This window comes from Sarcophilus harrisii, chromosome 3, assembly GCF_902635505.1.
Source record: "Sarcophilus harrisii chromosome 3, mSarHar1.11, whole genome shotgun sequence".
Classification (NCBI taxonomy): domain Eukaryota; kingdom Metazoa; phylum Chordata; class Mammalia; order Dasyuromorphia; family Dasyuridae; genus Sarcophilus; species Sarcophilus harrisii.
The window spans coordinates 63,008,153-63,028,139 of NC_045428.1; the positions used below are offsets into that span (position 1 = coordinate 63,008,153).

The 19,987-nt window shown below is 35.4% G+C and overlaps 1 protein-coding gene across 5 annotated transcripts in view; it reads left to right on the top strand.

The window, feature by feature from the left end:
• NHEJ1 (non-homologous end joining factor 1) overlaps nucleotides 1-19,987 on the top strand; it is a 108,748-nt gene that overhangs the window by 21,983 nt on the left and 66,778 nt on the right. For all 5 annotated transcript variants that reach the window (XM_003765922.4, XM_012546351.3, XM_012546353.3 and 2 more), the window contains 2 exons: nucleotides 14,115-14,253; nucleotides 19,741-19,799. In XM_003765922.4, the coding sequence (XP_003765970.1) occupies nucleotides 14,115-14,253; nucleotides 19,741-19,799 (198 nt within the window). The remainder of the gene's footprint in view (nucleotides 1-14,114; nucleotides 14,254-19,740; nucleotides 19,800-19,987) is intronic.

Sequence of the window (19,987 nt, forward strand, 5' to 3'; positions counted from 1 at the left end):
CCTGTTTTTTGATGGCTTTTGAGAGAAAAATTTATCACCTATAGCCTGGTGTAAAATACACCAGACTGGTGAGGAGCGTCTCCCAAGTGATCTTATTAGGAAAAACCTAAATTTAGACTTGGTTGGTCCCATACATGGTGACTTTCCAGTTTGTTAAGGCTTACTAGAACTTTCATTCCAAGGGTATATTCTTAGCCATTTTAGTAGAGATATAGAAAACATCACTTCTCCTTTTTTCTCCTTCCTCCTTCTTCCTTCTCCCCTCCAGCCAAGCAAAGATTATTGTAAAACTATCAACTAGGACTTTCTGTATTCTGATTTGCTAATGTTCCTCCAACTGTAAATATCGTATGCTTCTGACAGAAAGTGAATATCTGAATCTCATTTTTAATTATTATAGCTTTTTATTGACAAAACATGCATGGGTAATTTTTCAACATTGATCCTTGCAAAACTTTCTGTTCCAACTTTTCCCCTCCTTCCCTCTGTCCCCTCTCCTAGATGGCAGGTAGTCCCATACATGTTAAATATGTTAGAGTATATGTTAAATACAACATATGTGTACATATTTATACAGTTATCTTGCTGCACAAGAAAAATCGGATTTAGGAATAAGGTAAAAATAACTTGAGAAGGAAAATAAAAATGCAAGCAGACAAGAAAGAGTGGAAATGCTATGTTGTGGTCCATACTCATTTCCCAGTATTCTTTCTCTTGGTATAGCTGGTTCTGTTCATTATTGATCAATTGGAACTGATTTGGATCCTTTCATTGTTGAAGAAAGCCACGTCCATCAGAATTGCTTATCATATAGTATTGTTGTTGAAATGTATAATGATCTCCTGGTTCTGAATCTCATCTTGCTCAGTATCTGAATTATTTCTTTTTAAAAAATATTTTGAATATTGAATTTGAATATTTGAATATTGAATTTGAATATTTTGAATATTGATATCATTAAAAATATTTGTTAAGATTTTGGCTATGATAATCGTAGGAGTTTTGATTTGGGGGTTTCTTTTAGGAGGTGACTGATAGATTATGTGTATTTTCACTTTTCCCTCTGGTTCCATTAGATCCAGTAGATCAGTTTTCCTTTATGAGTTCTTGAAATATGATTTCTAGGCTTTTTTTCTTTATCATGGATTTTGGGTAATCCAATGTTTCTTAAATTTTTTTCACCTCAAACTGTTTTAAGGTTGTTTTTTTTTTCTTTAGCTTCTATTTTTTCTATTTTTCCCCCAGGTTTTTTACTTTATTTTTAATATTTTTTGCTGTCTTATGCAGTCAGTTTCTCCTATGTGGCCCATTCTGATTTTCAGGGACTTTGCTTCATGGGTAAAATTTTGAACTTTTTGTAGCAGACTGTTAATTTCCTTTCCAATTCTTTCTTCAATTGCTTTAATTTCTTTTAATAATTTTTTCCCCTAATGTTCTCATTTATAAAAATATTTTAAAGTTTTTAAGGAAACTTTTGTTTCTTTTCTTTCAGGAATTCCAATTGATTTTATTTTGCCCAAGTTGTGTTTTAATTTGAGACTTGCTTTTAAAAGTTTTGTAGTCATTTTCTTCTTCTGTGTTTGTATCTTGAACATTCCTATTACCATAATAGCTTTTAATGTTAGGATTCTTTTTTTGTTTGTTCATTCTAACAGCTTACTTCTTGACTTCAGACTTTATGTTAGGGAGCAGCATCTACACACTTCTGTAGGGAGTGTCTTGAGTTGAGTTTGTGTCCTTCAGGGTTGATTGCTATTTTCTTGGGCAGTTATGTTATTTCGGGATCTTGTGGACAGCTCACAATGGAGACTTCCTAGTTTTCCACACTCCCAGAGTTGTCTTATCCAAGTCAAAGTTCTGATCACTGCCCTTCTGTTCTGAACTTTGTATGTTTCTCGATCTGCATTTGGGCCTAAGCTGCACATCTTGTGGGCTTTCTTAAGTTGGACTTCTAGCAAACTATTGCTAGATCCAACTGTTATCAGTTAGCCTATAAAGCTTTGCTGGTTTCGTGACAAAACTGCAAATTCCCTTTTGGTCTGGGATTTCAGACCTGGTTGTTCCACTGCAGGCCTCAGCCTGGGCTTTGGGCTAAACATAAGTTCTACTAGACAACTCCATACTGATCTAGATAATTTACCAGACCAGATCTTGATAGGGGGGTCCAAGAAAAATTTTTCCAACCCAAAATTGACAAAAGAAGATAAGAGAGATATACATATACTGAGGACAGGAGTAATGGCTGTATGGAACATTCTAATGCAAAGAGAGGCTTTGTGCCAAGGCAAGAAGTTCCAAGTTCAGTCCAAAGAAGTCTTTCTTTGTGAAGGTTCAGGAAAAGGTGCCAAATGGCATTCCATCAACACTTCCTAGTTCTAGATGATAGATCAAGGATAGATTTAGGAAAGGACCTGGTCCTGGTTAATCAGGGAGCATTACAGAAATTAGCAGAAGCACAAAATAGTTTTTAATAGATTGCTTTATTTCCTTTTCAATTGTTCTAAATGCTTTGAGGAACTTTGTTTTTCTTTTTTCTAGCTCTGTAAAATACTACTTTAAGCATTTGGCACAATGTGGAATAAGTAAATTAATTTAGATAGAATTGTAATTTTTATCATATTGGTTCAACCCACTCATGAGGAATGAATGTTTCTTCAGTTATTTGCCTCTTTATTTCTTCAAATTGTGTTTTATAGGAGGATTCATATAATTGCTGGTTACATCTTAGTAGATATACTCTCATATATTTTATAGGTAAATTAGTTTTTTGAATGAAATTTCTTTTTGTATTTCTTGTTGAGCCTTTTTTGGTAGTATACAGGAACACTGATGATTTCTGGATTTAAGTCATTTTCTTTAAATTTGTTGAAGTTATAATTATGCCAGTTAATTTCTTTGATTTGCTACAGGATTTTCTAAGTCAATTGTCATTTAATTGATACAAAGAGATATTTTTATTTTCTTTCTGCCTTTAATTGTTCCCTTGATTTCTTTTCTTATTGCTGCAGGTAGCATTTCTAATGCTATATGAAATAGTGTTGATAGTGGTTATCCTAGCTTTTACTCCTGAAATTAGAATTCTCTCTAATTTTTCTGCATTACATATGTTTGTTTCTGGATTTAGATAGGTATTATTTACTATATTGAGGAAGGTTCTATTTTTTCCTATATTTTCTAGAGTTTTTAATAGAAACAAGTGCTGGATTTTTAAAAAATCTCTTTAGCATCTTTTGATAAAATTGTTTGATTTTTATTATTTATATTATATAATTAATTATATTATAAGTTATATTATATGATTTCTACTTATAATCTTTCTTATGTTGAAGCAACCCTGAATTCTTGACATAAACCTAACCTGGTCAAAATATATAATCTTTTTAATATGTTGTTATAACCCTCTTGCTAATATTTTATTAAAAATGTTTGCTTTAGTATTCATTGAGATTATTAGTTCATAGTTTTATTTCTCTTCTTATAATTGCAAACATTTTATGTAAAATTTGAATTTATTGTTCTTTGACTATTTGATAGAATTCACTTGTAAATCTATCTGATCCTGGATTTTTTTTCTTTGGGAATTAATTTCAGCTGTTAAATATTATCAAATGGCTATTCTGTTTCAGATACTTTGCTAAACCCTAGAGATACACAGAAAGTCAAAAGATCCTCAGGAAGTTTACAATCTAACAGGAAACCACTAAAAAGTGATCTGAAAAGGAGGAAGGGATAACTGGCTTGGGCATGGGAATTATGAAGTCTAGAGGAGCATGATCAGATGGAAAATAAAGAAATGGCTGACTTGGGTGTCTTTCTTAAATGGAGGTCCTCCGAGGATCTTTCTAGTCTCCAACTGTTGACAGGGAAGAGCCCCAGGAACATAAATAGATGAGTTCCAGGGCTGACGTGACTTGGAAAGAGGTACATTTATGACTTCTCAATTTTTCTTTTCTTACATTATCTAATTTTGCTAATCTGTTTTTTTTATAGTTTTATAGTTATTATTCCCATTTCCTATAAAATTTCAGTTTCTAAGCATATAATTACACAAAATTATTTTCAGTAGTTTGCATTATTTCCTCTTCAGCTGGTCTAAGTTTTCCTTTTTCATTTTGATACCAATCATTTGGTTTTCCTTTAAAAAAAAATTGTTTATCTACTATATTTTTTTCCCTAATTTTCAAGTAAACAGTAGTTAATTTCTCATTTGAGTGATGTTTTATGCTCTTGATTTGATTACTCTTTAAGGTTTGTAATTTCTATTTTCTAATTTGAATGAGGATTTTTTGTTTGTTCTTTAAGCAGTCGATTTACAGGGAGATGACCCTTTCTAAGAGGGCTTTTACCAAGAGATTGGTTGGCAGATAATCTGGAAGCCACTGCATACTACCATATCTTCTCCACTAATTGTTTAACCTGTAAAAAACAAAGATAAGACAAAAATTGATATCTATGAAAGCAATGCCCTATTTTATAAGCTTAATAACAGAAACTAGTATGAAACTTTTTGGCAAGCTGAAGGGAAAATATTAGTGGCCAAGAGAAAAGGAGATAGCTGCATAGAATCTCAGAGAAATGTTTTCAGAGTAGACTGCAAAAACAGGTCCTGTTGGTGACAAGAGACAATTTCTGAGTTAAAAGTGGTGCTAAATCCAAATTCACCCATCAGAATAGTCTTCTGTAGTCAGGAACAAGAAACAAGTTAAATTGGAGAAGTTAAAAAAAAAAAAAAAAAGATGTTCCATAAACACAAGGATGTGAAATCTGAAGCAAAAACCATAGGAAATTCAGTATACTCAGAAGGTATGGATTGAGGAAATCTCACCACAAAAAAATAATATATTCTTGCTAGGGACAACTAATGACAAATACATGGAGTTTGACTATTTTTATTTTGACTTGGGTTGGAGCTCGTAGAGTTCATGTTTGTTCATAATGGGGGGAAAATAATCTTATACATTACTGCGCAGTCTACTGAATGAAATCTGGCCTTTGAGATAACTTTGAAGTGTAAAAATTACAATTTTAGCAAATAAATAGAATTTCATAAATGTGAGGGGAAAAAATTAGTTGTATGTCTGGTTGAATAATTTATTCTTTCTTTTTTGGTGAAAGCATTTGGAGATCTAAAATTTCCCCTCAAAACTGTTTTAGGTGCATCCTCTTAAGTTTTGCTATTCTGTCTTATTATTTGTTGATAAATTTTTTATTATTTCTACAATTTTTACTTTGACCCAATAGTTCTTTAGCAGTATAGTAATCTCCCATTATTATTTATCTTTATGAGTCTTTCTTGGATAAAATTTTTATTGCACTGTAATCAGTAGATGATATTTAGTGTTTCTACTTTTCTACATTTTTGAGAGGTCTTTTTGCTCTAATACATGGTCAGTTTTTGTTAAAATGCCACATATACCTATGGAGTATGTAAATTTTTCTTTATTTTCCATTCAGCAATTTCCAGGGATCTAACATCTCTTAAGTTTTCCTTTTATTTTTTCTCTTTTTAAAATTTCACTTTTTCTTTTCTTTTTTTTTTTTTAAATCTCTTAATTTTTGTAATGTTTTCTTCAGGTCCTTGACTTCTTATATTTCTTTTATTAAGATTTGTTTAGCTCTGAAAATGGTACATTAAGGTCCTCTTATGTTATAATTCTGTTATATATTTCTCCCTCCATTTAATTAAATCTTCTTTTAAGTGTTTAGATGTTATCCTATTAGAGGTATATAATAAGTTTTGGTATTAGTTCACTATCTATGGAGCTTTTCAGCATGATCTAGCTGTCCTGATTATCTCCTTTTGCTCTCTATATTTTACATGTAATGTTATCTGAAATCATAATTGTTTATATTCCTTTTTTGAATTTAGCTGAAGGATAATGGATTTTGCAAAGTCCTCATTTTAACTCTGAGTGATTCTTTGTGTTTAAATGTTATGTTTCTTCCTTCCTTTTTTCTCCTTTCTTCCTTTCTTTCTGCAGTTGGGGCTAAATGACTTGCTCAGGGTCACACAGCGAGGAAGTGTTAAGTGTCTGAGATCAGATTTGAACTCTGGTCCTCCTGAGTATAGGGCTTATACTCTATCCACTGCGCCATCTAACTACCCCCATATTTAAATGTTTCTTGTAAATGACTCTTGTAAAAGAGTCAGTTTTCAAATCTGTTCTGCTATTGTATTCCATTCTGTCATGAGTTTATTCCATTCACATTCATGATTATGATTGTTAAATATATACTTTTATTCATCCTGTCCCTTTGTACTTTTTGTTCTTGTTTCCACTTCTCACCCCTTTACGAATAAAAAGATGTTAAAAGAGAGGAAGTTTGTCCAAAATATGTGATCTATAAATATAACTGCCTGTCCTCTTACCATCTTAGGGCTTTACTCTTATTTCTTTTCCTTTTAATCCCCCTTTCATAGCCTTTTCTCTGACAATTAGTTTGTTTTTCTTATGACTGTTCCCTTACCTATCCTGCCTTTCTTCTTCAAATCCCATTTCCCGTATCTTGGCTCTGTCCCCCCTTCTATTTTATTTTTAAGTTTAATATATTTCAATATCAAAATCTCAATGTGTCTGCATGTGGGTGTATATAACTGGATTCAAACTTTACCAGGTTTAGATGAAAGTGTAGTTCATGGGATACCCATTCCTTCTTCATCTTTTTCTGTCATTATATGTTCTTCCTTTTATTTATCTCTTTAATGTTATAGTGATTTACTTCCCTTTCCTTTTCCTCCATTCTTCCCCAATATAATCCCCTATCCTTCCCATTTTTGTCTTTGGTCTAAGGAGACCATGAAAATAGAACAAAGTCACTCACAAGCCTCTAGTCTTTTTTTTTTTTATCCTTTTTTTTCCCTGAGGCAATTGAGGTAAAGTGACTTCCCCAGGGTCACACAGTGACCCTGTTAGTGTTAAGTGTCTGAGATCAGTTTTGAACTCAAGTCCTCCTGACTTCAGGGCTGCCACCTAGCTTTCCCAGCCCCTTGTTATTTTAACTTTAAAATATTAAGGTTTTGGGAAGACTTTTACTCCTCTCCTTAACATGCAAACAGCTCAAACCTACCTATTCCTTTTACAATTAAACAAACATGTGGACTTTTCTATATTTCTTTTGGTGCCTAAGTTTGCATTTAAAATTATCTTTTCTCTTCTGGTGTTTTCATCAAGGATATTTGGAAATCGATATTTCCCTGGAGTATTTTTCTTAATTTTACTAGATATGTTATCCTTGATTATGTGTCTTTATCTTTTGCCTTTTGGAATATTGTAATCTAAGTTCTCCTCTCCTTTAAAGTGGAAGATAGGTTTAATCTAGTGCATTTTCTATTACAAAAAGAGCTACTATAAGTGTCTTGTACATATGCATCCCTTTTTTATTTAAAAAAATTAAGTAAATTCACTTCCTTGAAGTGTTTAGATGTTATCCTATTAGACATATATATTAAGTATTGATATTAATTTACTACCTGTGGTGCTGTTCAGCATAATCTAGTTTTCCTAGCTATTTATTTTACTGTCTATATTTACATGTAACCTTATCGGAAATCATGATTGTTTACATTCTGTTTTTGGGCTTAGGTGAAGTATAATAGATTTTGCTCATGTCCTTCATTTTAACTCTTGTGTGATTCTTTGTGTTTAAGTGTTTCTTGTAAACAACATATTGTCAAAATCAGTTTTCAAATCTTCTCTATTATTATTTTCCATTCTATCATGAGGAGCTACAGTCTAGTAAACTATCTCGGCAAATGGACTAAATGAGATTGAAGATAACTGATAGGCCTCAAACCTGTTAGTGAATTAGAAGGCTGTCGACCCTAAGCATGTGACCTTGGCAGAATGGACAGATGAGAACAATTTATTCCAGTGGCCATGAAGGAAGCTAAAACAAGCATTGTAAAACACTTGGCTATTGGTCCAACATTGAAGACATTAGGGTCACTGCATTCTGGATCCTCACCAGTCATTTTCACTTTTTTTCCTACCATTGGACTTTGATGACTCTGGAAGAGAGAGGCTGATGACTTTGTGCAACTCTCTCTCACTTAAATCTAATTCACAAGAGTCAAGATGCCATCTGTAATATCATTGGTCCTCTTCAAAAATGAATGATGATTGAACTCATTTCTTACAGCACAGTAGTATTTCACTACAATCATATACCACAGCTAAACCCCAGTTATTGGGCATTCCAGTTCTTTGCCACCACAAAGAGAGTTGTAAAAACATTTTAGAACATTATAAATTCTTTTCCTTTTTTCCTGATCATCTTTGAACATAGACCTAGTAGGGGTATTTCTGGGTCAAAAAGTATATAGGCAATTTAATAACTATTTGGACATAATTCCAGATTGCAGCCTTAAATGCTAAGGTATTTTCTAGTTTTCCCAGCAGTTTTTGTCCTATAAAGATTTTTTTTTCCCTTGGGTAATTTCAGTTTTTCACTTTATCAAACATTAGATCATTGAGTGTTTTAGATTCTCTCTTTCCAGTCTGTCCATTGATCTAGCTCTCTTTTATTACCGATTTTGATGATTGCTGCTTTAAAATATAGTTAGAGGTCTAGAAGTGCTATTCCCCCATTTTTCATTCCCTTTGATATTCCAGAGCTTTTGTTTTTCCAAATGAATTTTGTTGTTGTTGTTTTTTAATCAGGTTCTATGAAGTTTCCCCTTGGTAATTTGATTGGTGTAGGATTACAAATGTAAATTAATTTTGATAGTATTAATAGTTTTGATAATATTGTCATATTTATCATATTGACACAGCCTAGCCATGGGCACTGGGATGTGATTGTGCTGGTTTTGTTTTTTCTAATTTTGAATATTCTATATATATCCCTGGAATTAATTTCACTTACTCATAAAGAATGAATTCTTAGATAAATCATTATAATCTGACAGGATTTTGTTTAAAAATGTTGAATAACTGTTCATTAATAATGTTGGCTTATGATTTTCTTTCTTTTTTTTATCTTTCCCTGGTTTAATTATTATCACTCTATTTGGCTCATAAAAGGATTCTAGTGGAGTGCTTTCTATCACAGTTTTTGAGAATAATTTGCCAAGTATGGATACTAAATATTCTTTAAAAGTGTGAAAGAATGCTCCTTTGAATTCATTAGCAACAGGAAATTTTTTCTTTGTAGTTCCTTTACAGCTAGATCCATTTCCTTTTTTGAGATTGATTTAAGATTTTTCTTTGAGCTTCTTATATTTTGGGTATTTTACACTTTTGAATGTATGCTCTAGTTTCTTTTGTGTTCTGACTTATGTGAGCATATATACATGTAGTACATAATGTATTTCAATGATTCTTTTTCTTCTGGTTTTGCTATGTTTTTACTTTCTTCATTTGCTATTTTATTGATTTGATTTTCTACTCTTTGATCAGATTAGGGGTTTATAAGTTTTATTAGTCTTTTTCAAAGAACCAGATTTTAGTTTTATAATTGCTTTGTATTGTTTTGCTTCCAATATATTTTTCTCTTTTGTACTTATTTTAGATATGTTTATTTATTGGCATTCTAATTTTGTAATGCATATTCAGTTCATTAATTTTCTCTTTTTCTGTAAACTATAAATAGTTATTAATTTTTTTGTGATTTATTATTTAATCCAATTATTATTTAGTATTTTATTGTTAAGTCTTTTTAGGTCTATATCTTTTTTTTTTTGTGGGCCTCGAACCAATAACTATTTTTATAGTGTTATGGTTGATAAAGCATGTTTTTACAAGTTATACTTTTTTTTACATTTATTTATAATGTTTCCAAGCCCTAGCAGATGGTCATTTTTGGGTAAAGATCCATGTAGAGCTGAGAAATATATATATATATATATATTATTTTTTTTTTTTTTTGCTGTCCCTTTTAGATACTATATGCCTTTTAACTCTATTTTCTTCCCCTATTTGCTCATTTCCATATTTTCCCTTATGTTCGTTTTTCTGTTTAGACTTATCCAAAACCTAGAGAGGGATATTAAAGCTGCTTGTTACTATTATGTTAATACCTCTTCTTATAGCTCATAGAATATTTCCTTTTTGAATTTGGATGCTAAAGTATTTGACTCAGACAATTATTATTGTAATATTGATTGGTTGTCAGTGGTTCCTTTCAATATGATAGTTTCTTTGTTTATTCCCTTTTATTTTTTGAATTTTTTTTTTTTTTGACAGCTTGATTGCAACTCTTGCTTTTTTGGATTCATTCAGTGCAAAGTAAATATTTTTCCATCTCTTCAGTTTTATTTTTGTTTTTCAAATGTGTTTCTTATAAGCAACAGATCATAAGATTTTCTTATGTAATTTTCTTATCTAATTTGTCACATTTTTATTTTTATCAAATTGTTTAATTAATTTACATTTAAAGTTAAATTAGTTTTATATTTTTCTCCAGTTTTCTCTAATATTGTTTTTTTCCCCAATTTATTTTCCTTCTCTTCTTTTATAAACACAGGCTTTTGCTGTAAATAGAATTCCTCCAGTTACTTTACCTTAATCTTTTAAAAAAAGAGTTCTGTTCCTACTGGCTCTCTTTACCTCATTCTTCATTCCTTCCTTTCCTTTACTGTCCTTTCTCTTTGGAGTTTTGCTTATTTCCTTTTTTTCTTTCCTGCATTTATTATTTCTTTTTTCTTTCCTGTCATATAATTTTCTCCCCTCCCCACTTTTTTTCTTCTCTGTCAAGTAGATTCCCTATTCCTCTTTTTACTTTCAGCTTGTCCTGTTCATTCGTTTTTGAACTTTTAATTTTTTTGTACTCTTTTCCAAAATAAGATTTCTCTCACCGTTTTCATTATTGAACTTCTTTTTCTGTTTACTCTAGACCTTCATTCCCTAATAACTAGTGACTCCTGTATTTATCTGGTTTCTTTTATTTCTCTGTATTTCTCTTGAAATCAAAATTTTCAAGATATCCATTTTAGGTTCTGTCCTCAATGTGTTTTCTGTCCTTCGTAGAGCTTGTATATCAGTTTCCTTTTTCCTAATAAGAGTACCAATTGCTACAAGGGTTAGAAAGAACACTGGGCCATGATTAGGCCTCTTTTCTACCATATCCCTGATTATGCAGACTGCTACTGATCTATGTTCTTCCTTGGTTACTGTTTCTCCCCATATACTTTATAATCATGCTGTTCCATTCCTCCAAGTATCTGTTGCCTTCAGGAGTTCTACTCCTCCCTCTCCTGAAGTAGGAAGGATATACTTTTCAAACTTTCCATATCTCCCAGACTCAGCACTTAATCTCCCTTCATCCATAGGCTCATGGAACTCTCTCCCCCCACAAAAGGACCACCTTTTGCCCTTTCTGACCCTTTTCCCTGCCTCCTCACCCACTCCTCTGTTTGGCTTTTCTCTTTCTGACACTACAATAGTCACCTTCCCATCATTGTTAGTCCCTGACTTGACCATATCATAGCAAATATTCTTCTCTATCCCTTTTCCTTCCCTTCCCCCTTTTCATGCCTCATGTTGTAATGTAGTCTCACAAAACCCCCAAAATCAAAACATTGATTCACCTGTAGGCAAGATACCAGGTTCTATACACAATGCTCCTATCCCACCTTTCCCCAGTTTCATCTGCCTTCATACCTGTCTCCTTATGTACATTTAGAAAGAAATCTTTTATTGTTCTCTCTAAGGCGTAATGGATTCCCCATCTCCTACTTAACCATACAATGTTCTGTCCTGATGTCCTATTCTTCTCCTTGTATCCTTAGTTCCTTAGCCCATCACCAGCAATTTAGAGCTTTGCATTGCTGGTGCTATGGAGTTGGGACTCTACCTACTCTACCATTCCCTCAAGCAGCTTCACTGCCAGTAATATGGGAGTGCTAAGTGTCTGTTTAGATGTTTTCATTTTTTTTTCACTTCTTTTGGATTCTGAGTTTCCTATACCATGAAGGCAGAAAAAATTGGTTTTTTGCTTTTGTTTTTGTTTTTTGTTTTTTGGTATATTATTGTCTGCTTTGATGTAGTTGGAGAGTTCTTAGGACTGGAGAAAATGTCCAGTCCTTTATCTTGCAGCTCATGTGACTCAGTTGTCTTATAAATATGAATGGATTCTTTATAAGGTTCATTGTTTTAGAAGAAGCTTCTAATAGTAAAATGAGGAAAATTTATTAAAGACATGAAAAAGCACAGGAGAAGTTGAGTTTTATGGAGTATGGGGTTTTGATCCTTATTTAAATTTATCCATAGAATAGATTGGATAGCACAGTTTAAAGGCATTCCAATCTGATTCCATTCTTTCATCTTAACTTTCCCTAATGTCATCTTTTTCTCATCTTAGGTTTTCTCCCTCTCCCCTCTAGGGGAGTAGCTGGCACAAGGACTAGGCAAGACAATAAACTATTGATTTGATTAATGGGAAATTCCTACTGGAGAAACCATTATACTTTGCTAGTAGGACATTTTTATATTAAAATTCTAAAGTTTAGAGAAATATCGTAGCAATGTTTTGATATCTGTAGGCCTTCTTGATCATCCTTTCTCCCTTGTGAAGGGCTCATGATCTCTTGATGGAAAGCTGGTTATTTTAATAAAAGATTTAACTATTGGTCACTAACTTTTAGGTTTTGCAGCCTTTATGGGAACAGATTGAAAAAATTAAGATCATCGTCCTTAGTGTCAAAGGATTATCAAAGCTAAAATGGTTCCTAATAACTATCTAGATCTAACATATCCTTCAAAGCTCTCAATCTATTTCTCTCTTATGTTCTTGTTTCATAGTGTATCCTAGCTTGCACTGCCCATTTTAGCCTGGGTGACCTTCTCATGCACTGGGTTTGTAGTCTCACTGGGTTTCTCTCACTCAGTTCTTTCATGCTAGCATCTAAGCCTTTATTTAAATTGTTGCAAATTCTTGATTCAATCTCTCTCCTCTTTACTACACAAAATCCTTCTCTTTAAATCACAACTTATGGCCATCAGTTGTAGGAAACTTTTCCTTAGTATTTCTATAAAAATTCCAATAACTTTTATAATTATAACATAATTGTAATTCTATTTATGTCATTTTCTTGCTTATCTATTTTGTCTCTCCTATGAGATGGTAAACCTCTGGGTATATTCTTAGGCCATCTGAGTCTGAACATGGCACTCCCTGCCTCAAAAAGCCTATTAATTATTCCCATTATGTCTAGGATAAAATATGAACTTCTTTCTTGAGTACCAGAAATCCTTTACAATCCAGTTCCACATGTCTGTTCTAGCTTATTCCTTGGTATTCCCCTTCAGGCACTCTAGCTTCCCTTCTCAGAGACTTCATCTCTGCTAATTACTCAGTGATTTCTTAAGACCTTGCCTTGTCTCCACCAAACTGATGTCCACCTTGTTTTAAGAAGGCTGGGTGTCCTGCTGCATTCAGGGCTTTCCTTCGTCGTTCTGATCTGAATCTGGCCCCTGGACTCAGGTGGTTGCAGAGGAAAGACCAGTGACTTTGCCTCCTCACTTAAATCCCACTGACTTGCGTGTCATGACATCACTTCCATGTTGTTCTGATCTTCTGTAAGAGCAAAAGGCACCGTCCCTGGCCCAATTCGGCCCAGGTGGGAATGCACTTGCCCGCTTAGGCCTCTTGCTCTCTCACTTTCTTAAAGCTTAGCTGGAAGACCACCTGCTACTGGAGTCTCTTCCTGATCCCCTTGCTGTCTAGCACCTCGTACTGGAAATCACTGTGTGTTACATTGTGTTAATGCTATGTATTCTCGAATGTCCCAGACAGGCCTGACCAGGATTCTGAGTAGGTCCCTTATCCCCTCAGCCCTTGGCAGCTCTGGAAGATTATTGACTGTGGAAGGGCTGCCCAGCTATATGGCTGTAGAGAATTTCTTCTCCTGGGAGCTCTGTACTAATGAAATCGATCCCTTATTTTTATTCCTCCTCGAATATAAGTTCCTTGAAAGCAGGGACCATTGCATTTGTGTTCCCACTTCTCAATGCCTGATGCCTGGCACAGAGAAAGCCCTTAATAAATGCTGAATGAATTCATGTGTGAGTGAGTGGAGGGTATATCTATTCCTTTAGCCTGTTCTTCAGGTTATGGTTATAATACCTGAATGGGTTATGTAAGGCTTTTCATGGTAGACATCTCCTTTTTCAAAGGTTTCCCAGCATCTCATACGTCCCCTGATGGGCATGAGTGTGATACTGCAATGCCAGGTGAGAGAGATGGCTTCCTTGCTTCGACTGAAGGACGTGGAAATCCAAGACTACCAGGAGAATGGAGCCGTCCCGAGCCGAGGTGAGAGGGGACAAGTTGGTTTTAGAAAGGTGAGGGTCGCAATGAAGAAGGAGGAAGAATCGTTTGAAGTTAAGAATTGGCATTGGCCTCATCGTATTAGGTAATCCATAGGAAAGAGAGAGGAATACTGGGGAATGAGTAGAAATTAGAAATTAGATGCTGGGTCAGAAAGTTCTCTTCTTGTCCAGCCATGCCTGGACACTAGCACGAAAAGCCTTTGGAAGAATGGCAGTAGTCATATAGCTTTGGCCTAGGATATCACAAGATTTGGGTATTAGGAAGCTTACAGTCTCTAAATCTCTCCCCCTAAGAGAAAAGGGATGCTACAAAAAGTGCCCTCTTAAGTATCATTCAGAGGAACGAAGCACTGATTCTTTTTCCAGGACATCTCTTATTCATCCCTTCTCTCTTTTTCTGCTGCTGCCACATTTATTTAGATCCACATTACCGCATTCCAGGACCATGACACTCACTTTCTAAAAAATGTTTTCTACTTTAACTCTCTCTTCCAATCCGTGCTTTATACCACTGCCAGAGTAATTTTATTATGATTGGTCCATTCTTCTGCTAAAAAAATCTTCATTGATTCCTATTGTTTAGGAAGTGAAGTCCAAACTTCTTTGTCTGACATTCAGAATCTTGTGCAATGCTGCCACCACCTTGCTTTTCTAAACATATTTCGTACTCTCTCCCTCTTGCCAAACCAGCCTATTCTTTGCCCTCCTTACATTTTGAACCAAATGTTTTTGCTCATTCTGTTTCTTGTGCTTGGAATAGTCTCCTTCACTTCGTCACTTGGGTTTCTACATGTGCTTTAAAGCCTTATTCAAACGCTTCCTCCTTCATCAAGCCTGCTTCTCCTCCTAATAATGATTTCCCCCCCCCTTAGACCATATAAGGCATTTGTCTTGTATATGTCTGATACATTTCTCATGTAATATCTAATGTATCTAATAGGCAGACTGAAGCTCGGGGGAACAACTAGAGCCAGATCCTTGGATCTGAGAGTCATCTGCATAGGATTAAAGTTAAACACATGGGAGCTAATGAGGTTACCGAGAGAGAGAATATATAGAAGAAGAGATTTGGGACAGAATCTTGGGGAACACTCACAAGGGCACTTGATATGGGGGTTGATCCAAAAAAAAAGACTGAGAATACAGAGAAGGTGGGAGGATGGGAGAGTAAGAGTGAGTGGAACCAAGAGAGAAAAACCCAGAAAGGAAGAATGTCCAGAAGAGGATGATCAGCAGGCTCAAGTGTGACAGGTTAAGAAGAATTAGGTCAGAACAAAGACCATCACATTGGGTGTCTAGGAGATGATTGGTATCTTTGGATAGAATAGTATCCATTGAGTAATTAGGTCAAAATCCAGATTGCCAAGGGTTGAGGAATTCGGGCAAAAGTTACAGGTTCCAGGAGAGGGGATGATGGATGGATGCGTTCTCTTGGGGAAGATCGGAGGAGGGGTGATGGAGGGCACACGTAGAGGGGCTGGCCTTGGCCTAGAGAACAATTACTTCTTTGTCAGATGCTGGGAGAAGGGAGTGAGTGCGAGGTAATGTCGACTTGTTTAGAGAGGAATGGAGCGGGAGCACAGTGTTAAATGTTGAATGACCTTAATGTTTTCCACAAATTCAGAGGAGGTATTCTTAGCTGATGGTGGTGGTGAGGCGAGGGATATGGAGACATTGGGAAGGAAGAAGGGATTTGGAATAACACCTGTGGAGCGTGAGATATTCAGATAAGAAAACATGGTCTGCCTTTCTGCAGGACACAGGTGAGGCTGCATAGCATGGATTGTAATGAACCCAGTCAGAACGGTTTGGGGATTGCTTGTGAGTGGCAGAGAAGGAGTTGCGTAGTGGGAATAATCCATTACCAGCGTTTGTCAAATGAAGAATGGTGGGATAGCACAAGGACATACAAGATTCCAGAACCACTAGAGTTACCTCAAGGTTTGCAAACTTTATCCTCCCAACAATCCTGAGAGGTAGACACTTTTACTTAAAGAAATCGAGGCATAAAGTGGTGAGATTACTTTCCTAGGGATACATGTGCCTAAAGGCAGATCTAGCCTTAGTTCAATTAGTCAGATAGCTCACATGTGTGCCATCCACTACCAAAGTTGGCCAGGCAACTCCCAGTCTAATGGGGAGAGGCAGCAGGTAGACTATGTGTAAACAAGAGGTGCACAGGACAGGTTGGGAGTAGTCCCAGAGAGGAGACACCAAACTTAAGGAGGACTGGGAACCTTCAGCTGAAACCTGAAGGAAGCCAGGAGTGAAGATGAGGGACATGAGTCACTGAAAAGGCTCAGGGAGCATATAGTGTCATGTTTGAGAAGAGTTGTGGGGTGTGGGAAAAGTGAAAGATAAGAAGACTGGAAAAGTAAGATAGGTTTTTAAAGATTGAGAACTAAACAGAGGATTTTATATTTGATCCCAGGGACATGGAGGAGTCACTGGAATTTATTGAGGAGGGATGATATCATCAGATCTCTACATTATAGCATGATCAATTTCACAATCAAATTAAGGATACTTTGGAGTGGAAAGAGATTTGAAGCAGGGAGATGGAGCACAAGGCTATGGTAGTCTGAGTGTGCAGTGATGAGAGTCTGCTCCAGAGTGGTTGTGGTATCAAAGGAGAGAAAGGTGCAAATCCCAGAGATGCTAAATTAAGCTAAAATGAACAGATCCTGATATTAGATTGGGTATGGGGAAATTAGGGTTCTGGGCCCACAATCAAGAAAACCTGAGTTCCACTCTAGCCTCAGAAATTTACTAGCTATGTGACCTGGACCAGTTACTTAACCCTGTTTGCCTCAGTTTCCTTATCTGTAAAATGGGGATAATGATAGCACCTGTCTTGAAGGGGTGTTATAAAACTCATCAATTTTGACTCTAAGAGAGAATAAATAACCTAATCATTCAGTTGGTTATAGAAATTTATCTAACCCTATAAAAAAGTAGGAAGAGAAAGGAAAAGAAAAGAGACAGGATAGAAGACAGAGAAGAAACACTAGAGAAAAAGGAAAGAGAAGGGAGGAAGGGTTGATAGAAAATAAGGTAGTGGATAGGATGGATTAAAAATATACTTCAAAGATAAGGGGCAAGAGTAATAGGAGATAAGGTAGTGGGTGGGATGGGTAAAACACACACACACACACACACACACACACACACACACACACATACATACACACACACACCACTAAGGATAGGGGATAGGGTGGAAAGAGAGACAAAAGTATATACAGGGAAGAAAATACGACAGGGGGAAATACAGAGATAGTAACCATAACTGTGAATGTGAATGGGATGAACTCTTCCATAAAATAGAAGCAAATAACAAGAGTGGATTAAAAAGCAGAATTCTGCAATATGTTTTTTTATAAGAAACACATCTGACACAGAGAGACATACAGAGTAAAGGTAAAAGGCTGTCTGAAGTAAAAAAAAAAAAAAAAAAAGCAGGGGTAGCAATTCTTATCTCAGATAGGAAAGTACATCTTGATAAAGAATAATGTAAATAATGAAATAGTAAAATACTAAATGTGTATGCACCAAGTGGTAGAGCAGGCAAATTCCTAGAGAAGATTTTAAGCCAGTTCCAAGAAGAAATAGACAGCCAAACTATTCTAGTGGGGAATCCTCAACCTTCTTTTCTCAGAATCAGACAAATCTAACCACAAAATAAACAAGAAAGAAACTAAGGAGGTTAACAGAAACCTAGATATGATAGACCTCTGGAGAAAATTTCCTCTGGGAAAGAAAGGCAGTACTTGGCACCTTTTTCTTGGCAGTACATGGCACCTACACAAAAATTGATCATGTATTAGGGCATAAAAACCTCACAATCAAATTCAGAAAGGCAGAAATAATAAATGCTTTCTTTTCAGACCACAGTACAATAAAAATTATATTCAATAAAGGGAAGGACTTAGGACAGAAGATAATGAGTTCAATTTTAGACATTTTGAGTTTAAGATATCTATGGGATTTTTAGTTCAAGATGTTTAATAGGCATTTGGGGATAATAGACTGGCGGTCAGTAGAGAGTTTAGTACTAGATAAAATAGCTCTGAGAGTCACTTCCATAGAGATGGCAATTGAACCTATGGGAGTTGATCAAGTTGTATACAGGGAGGAGGGAAGAGGGTCCAGGACAGAGCCCTGGTGTTTTCTCATGGTTAGTGGCTGTGAGATGGATGAAGATCCAGGAAAGGAGCTGGAAAAGGAAATGTAAAAAATAGAAAGAAGAACCAGGAGAGAACAGTGTCACAAATACCTGTATCAGGTATGGATGGAGTATCAAGAAGATTAGAGCCATCCCCAATGGTCTCTTGTAGAGACCAAGAAGGAAAAGAGTTGAATAAAGGTGTTGGATTTGCCAATTAAGAGATCATTAGTGACTTTGGAGAGAGCAATTTTGTTCGAATAATGAGATCAGAAGCTACATTGTAAGAAATTAAGAAAAGAGTAAGAGCAAAGGAAGTGGAGACACTTATTGTGGATGGCCTCAAAAGGATGGAGAGATATAGGAGGGTAACAAGTGGGGATGGATGAATAAAGGATTCTTTGAAGTTGGAGAAGACATGGTCATGGGCAATAGGGAAGTAGCCAGTAAATAGAGAGGTTGAAGATTAGTAGAATGGGGATGATAGAAGGGGCAGCTTTTGGAGAAAACAGTATGGAATGGGATTATTTGTAAACACAGAAGCTTTTGGTTTTAGAAGGAAAAAGGCCACCTCTTTATATGAAATTTTAATAGAAAGGCTTCTGATTAATGTAAGATGAAGATCAGGGGAGAAGGGAGAGTGCTTGGCAAATTTTTTTCAGTAAAATGAAAGGCAAGATTCTCATCTGATTAGTTGGGGGAGGAGGAGCTGGGAAAGCTTTGAGGAAGGATGAAAGGATGGGACAGTGAATTGATTAGGTAGGTATAAAAGGATTTCCTGGTTACTTTGAAGGCCTAGTTAAGCTCATGGAATTTTAATTTAGAGTAGACCAAATTAGCACGGTTTTGTGAGTTTTCTCCAGTTTCACTTAGCATGATAGGAGGAGCAAAGGCAATGGTTGGTGGGAGTAATCCAAGTACTACAGTGGAACTGACCAACTGGTTAACTATTGGAAACAGGTTGTGAAGGGAGGCAATGAACTGAGAAAGTACTGATAGATGGAGGGAATGGAAATCTTTGGTGAAGGCAAAGAACAGGTGTAAGACAGATGACACTCAGAGGAGAGCTGACAAAAATTTTTTTAAAAAGTAAGACAAGGTCCTTTTGCTTGGTTGTGATGATAACATTGCTGTTAAACTACATTAGGTATTTTTCAAAGGTTTAATTCTATTACATAGTGAGCTTCTAATAAATTATTAATTAAATAAATGAACAAATAATCCTAGGCTGGGCTGGATCTGCTCTTTGCTCTTCAAGTGTAGATCCTTGAACCCATTTCTTTTCCCTTTCTTTTCTGGTTACAGATCGATTGAAGACAGAGCTGTTTGATGAGAATGCTTTCCTGGATCGGGTCATGACAGAGGTAAGAATTCCTCCATTTCCTTACTTCTCACTTAGCTTCTGTTTCCTAATTCTACCCTGGTCACTGATTAGGGACCATGATTTTCTGATACTTTTAGGCTTCAAAGCCTGTAGGAATCAAAGAGCTTTTTTCTGAAAAAAAAAAAAAATACCCACAAAAGAAATGGTTTAGTTTGACAAGTATAGGTG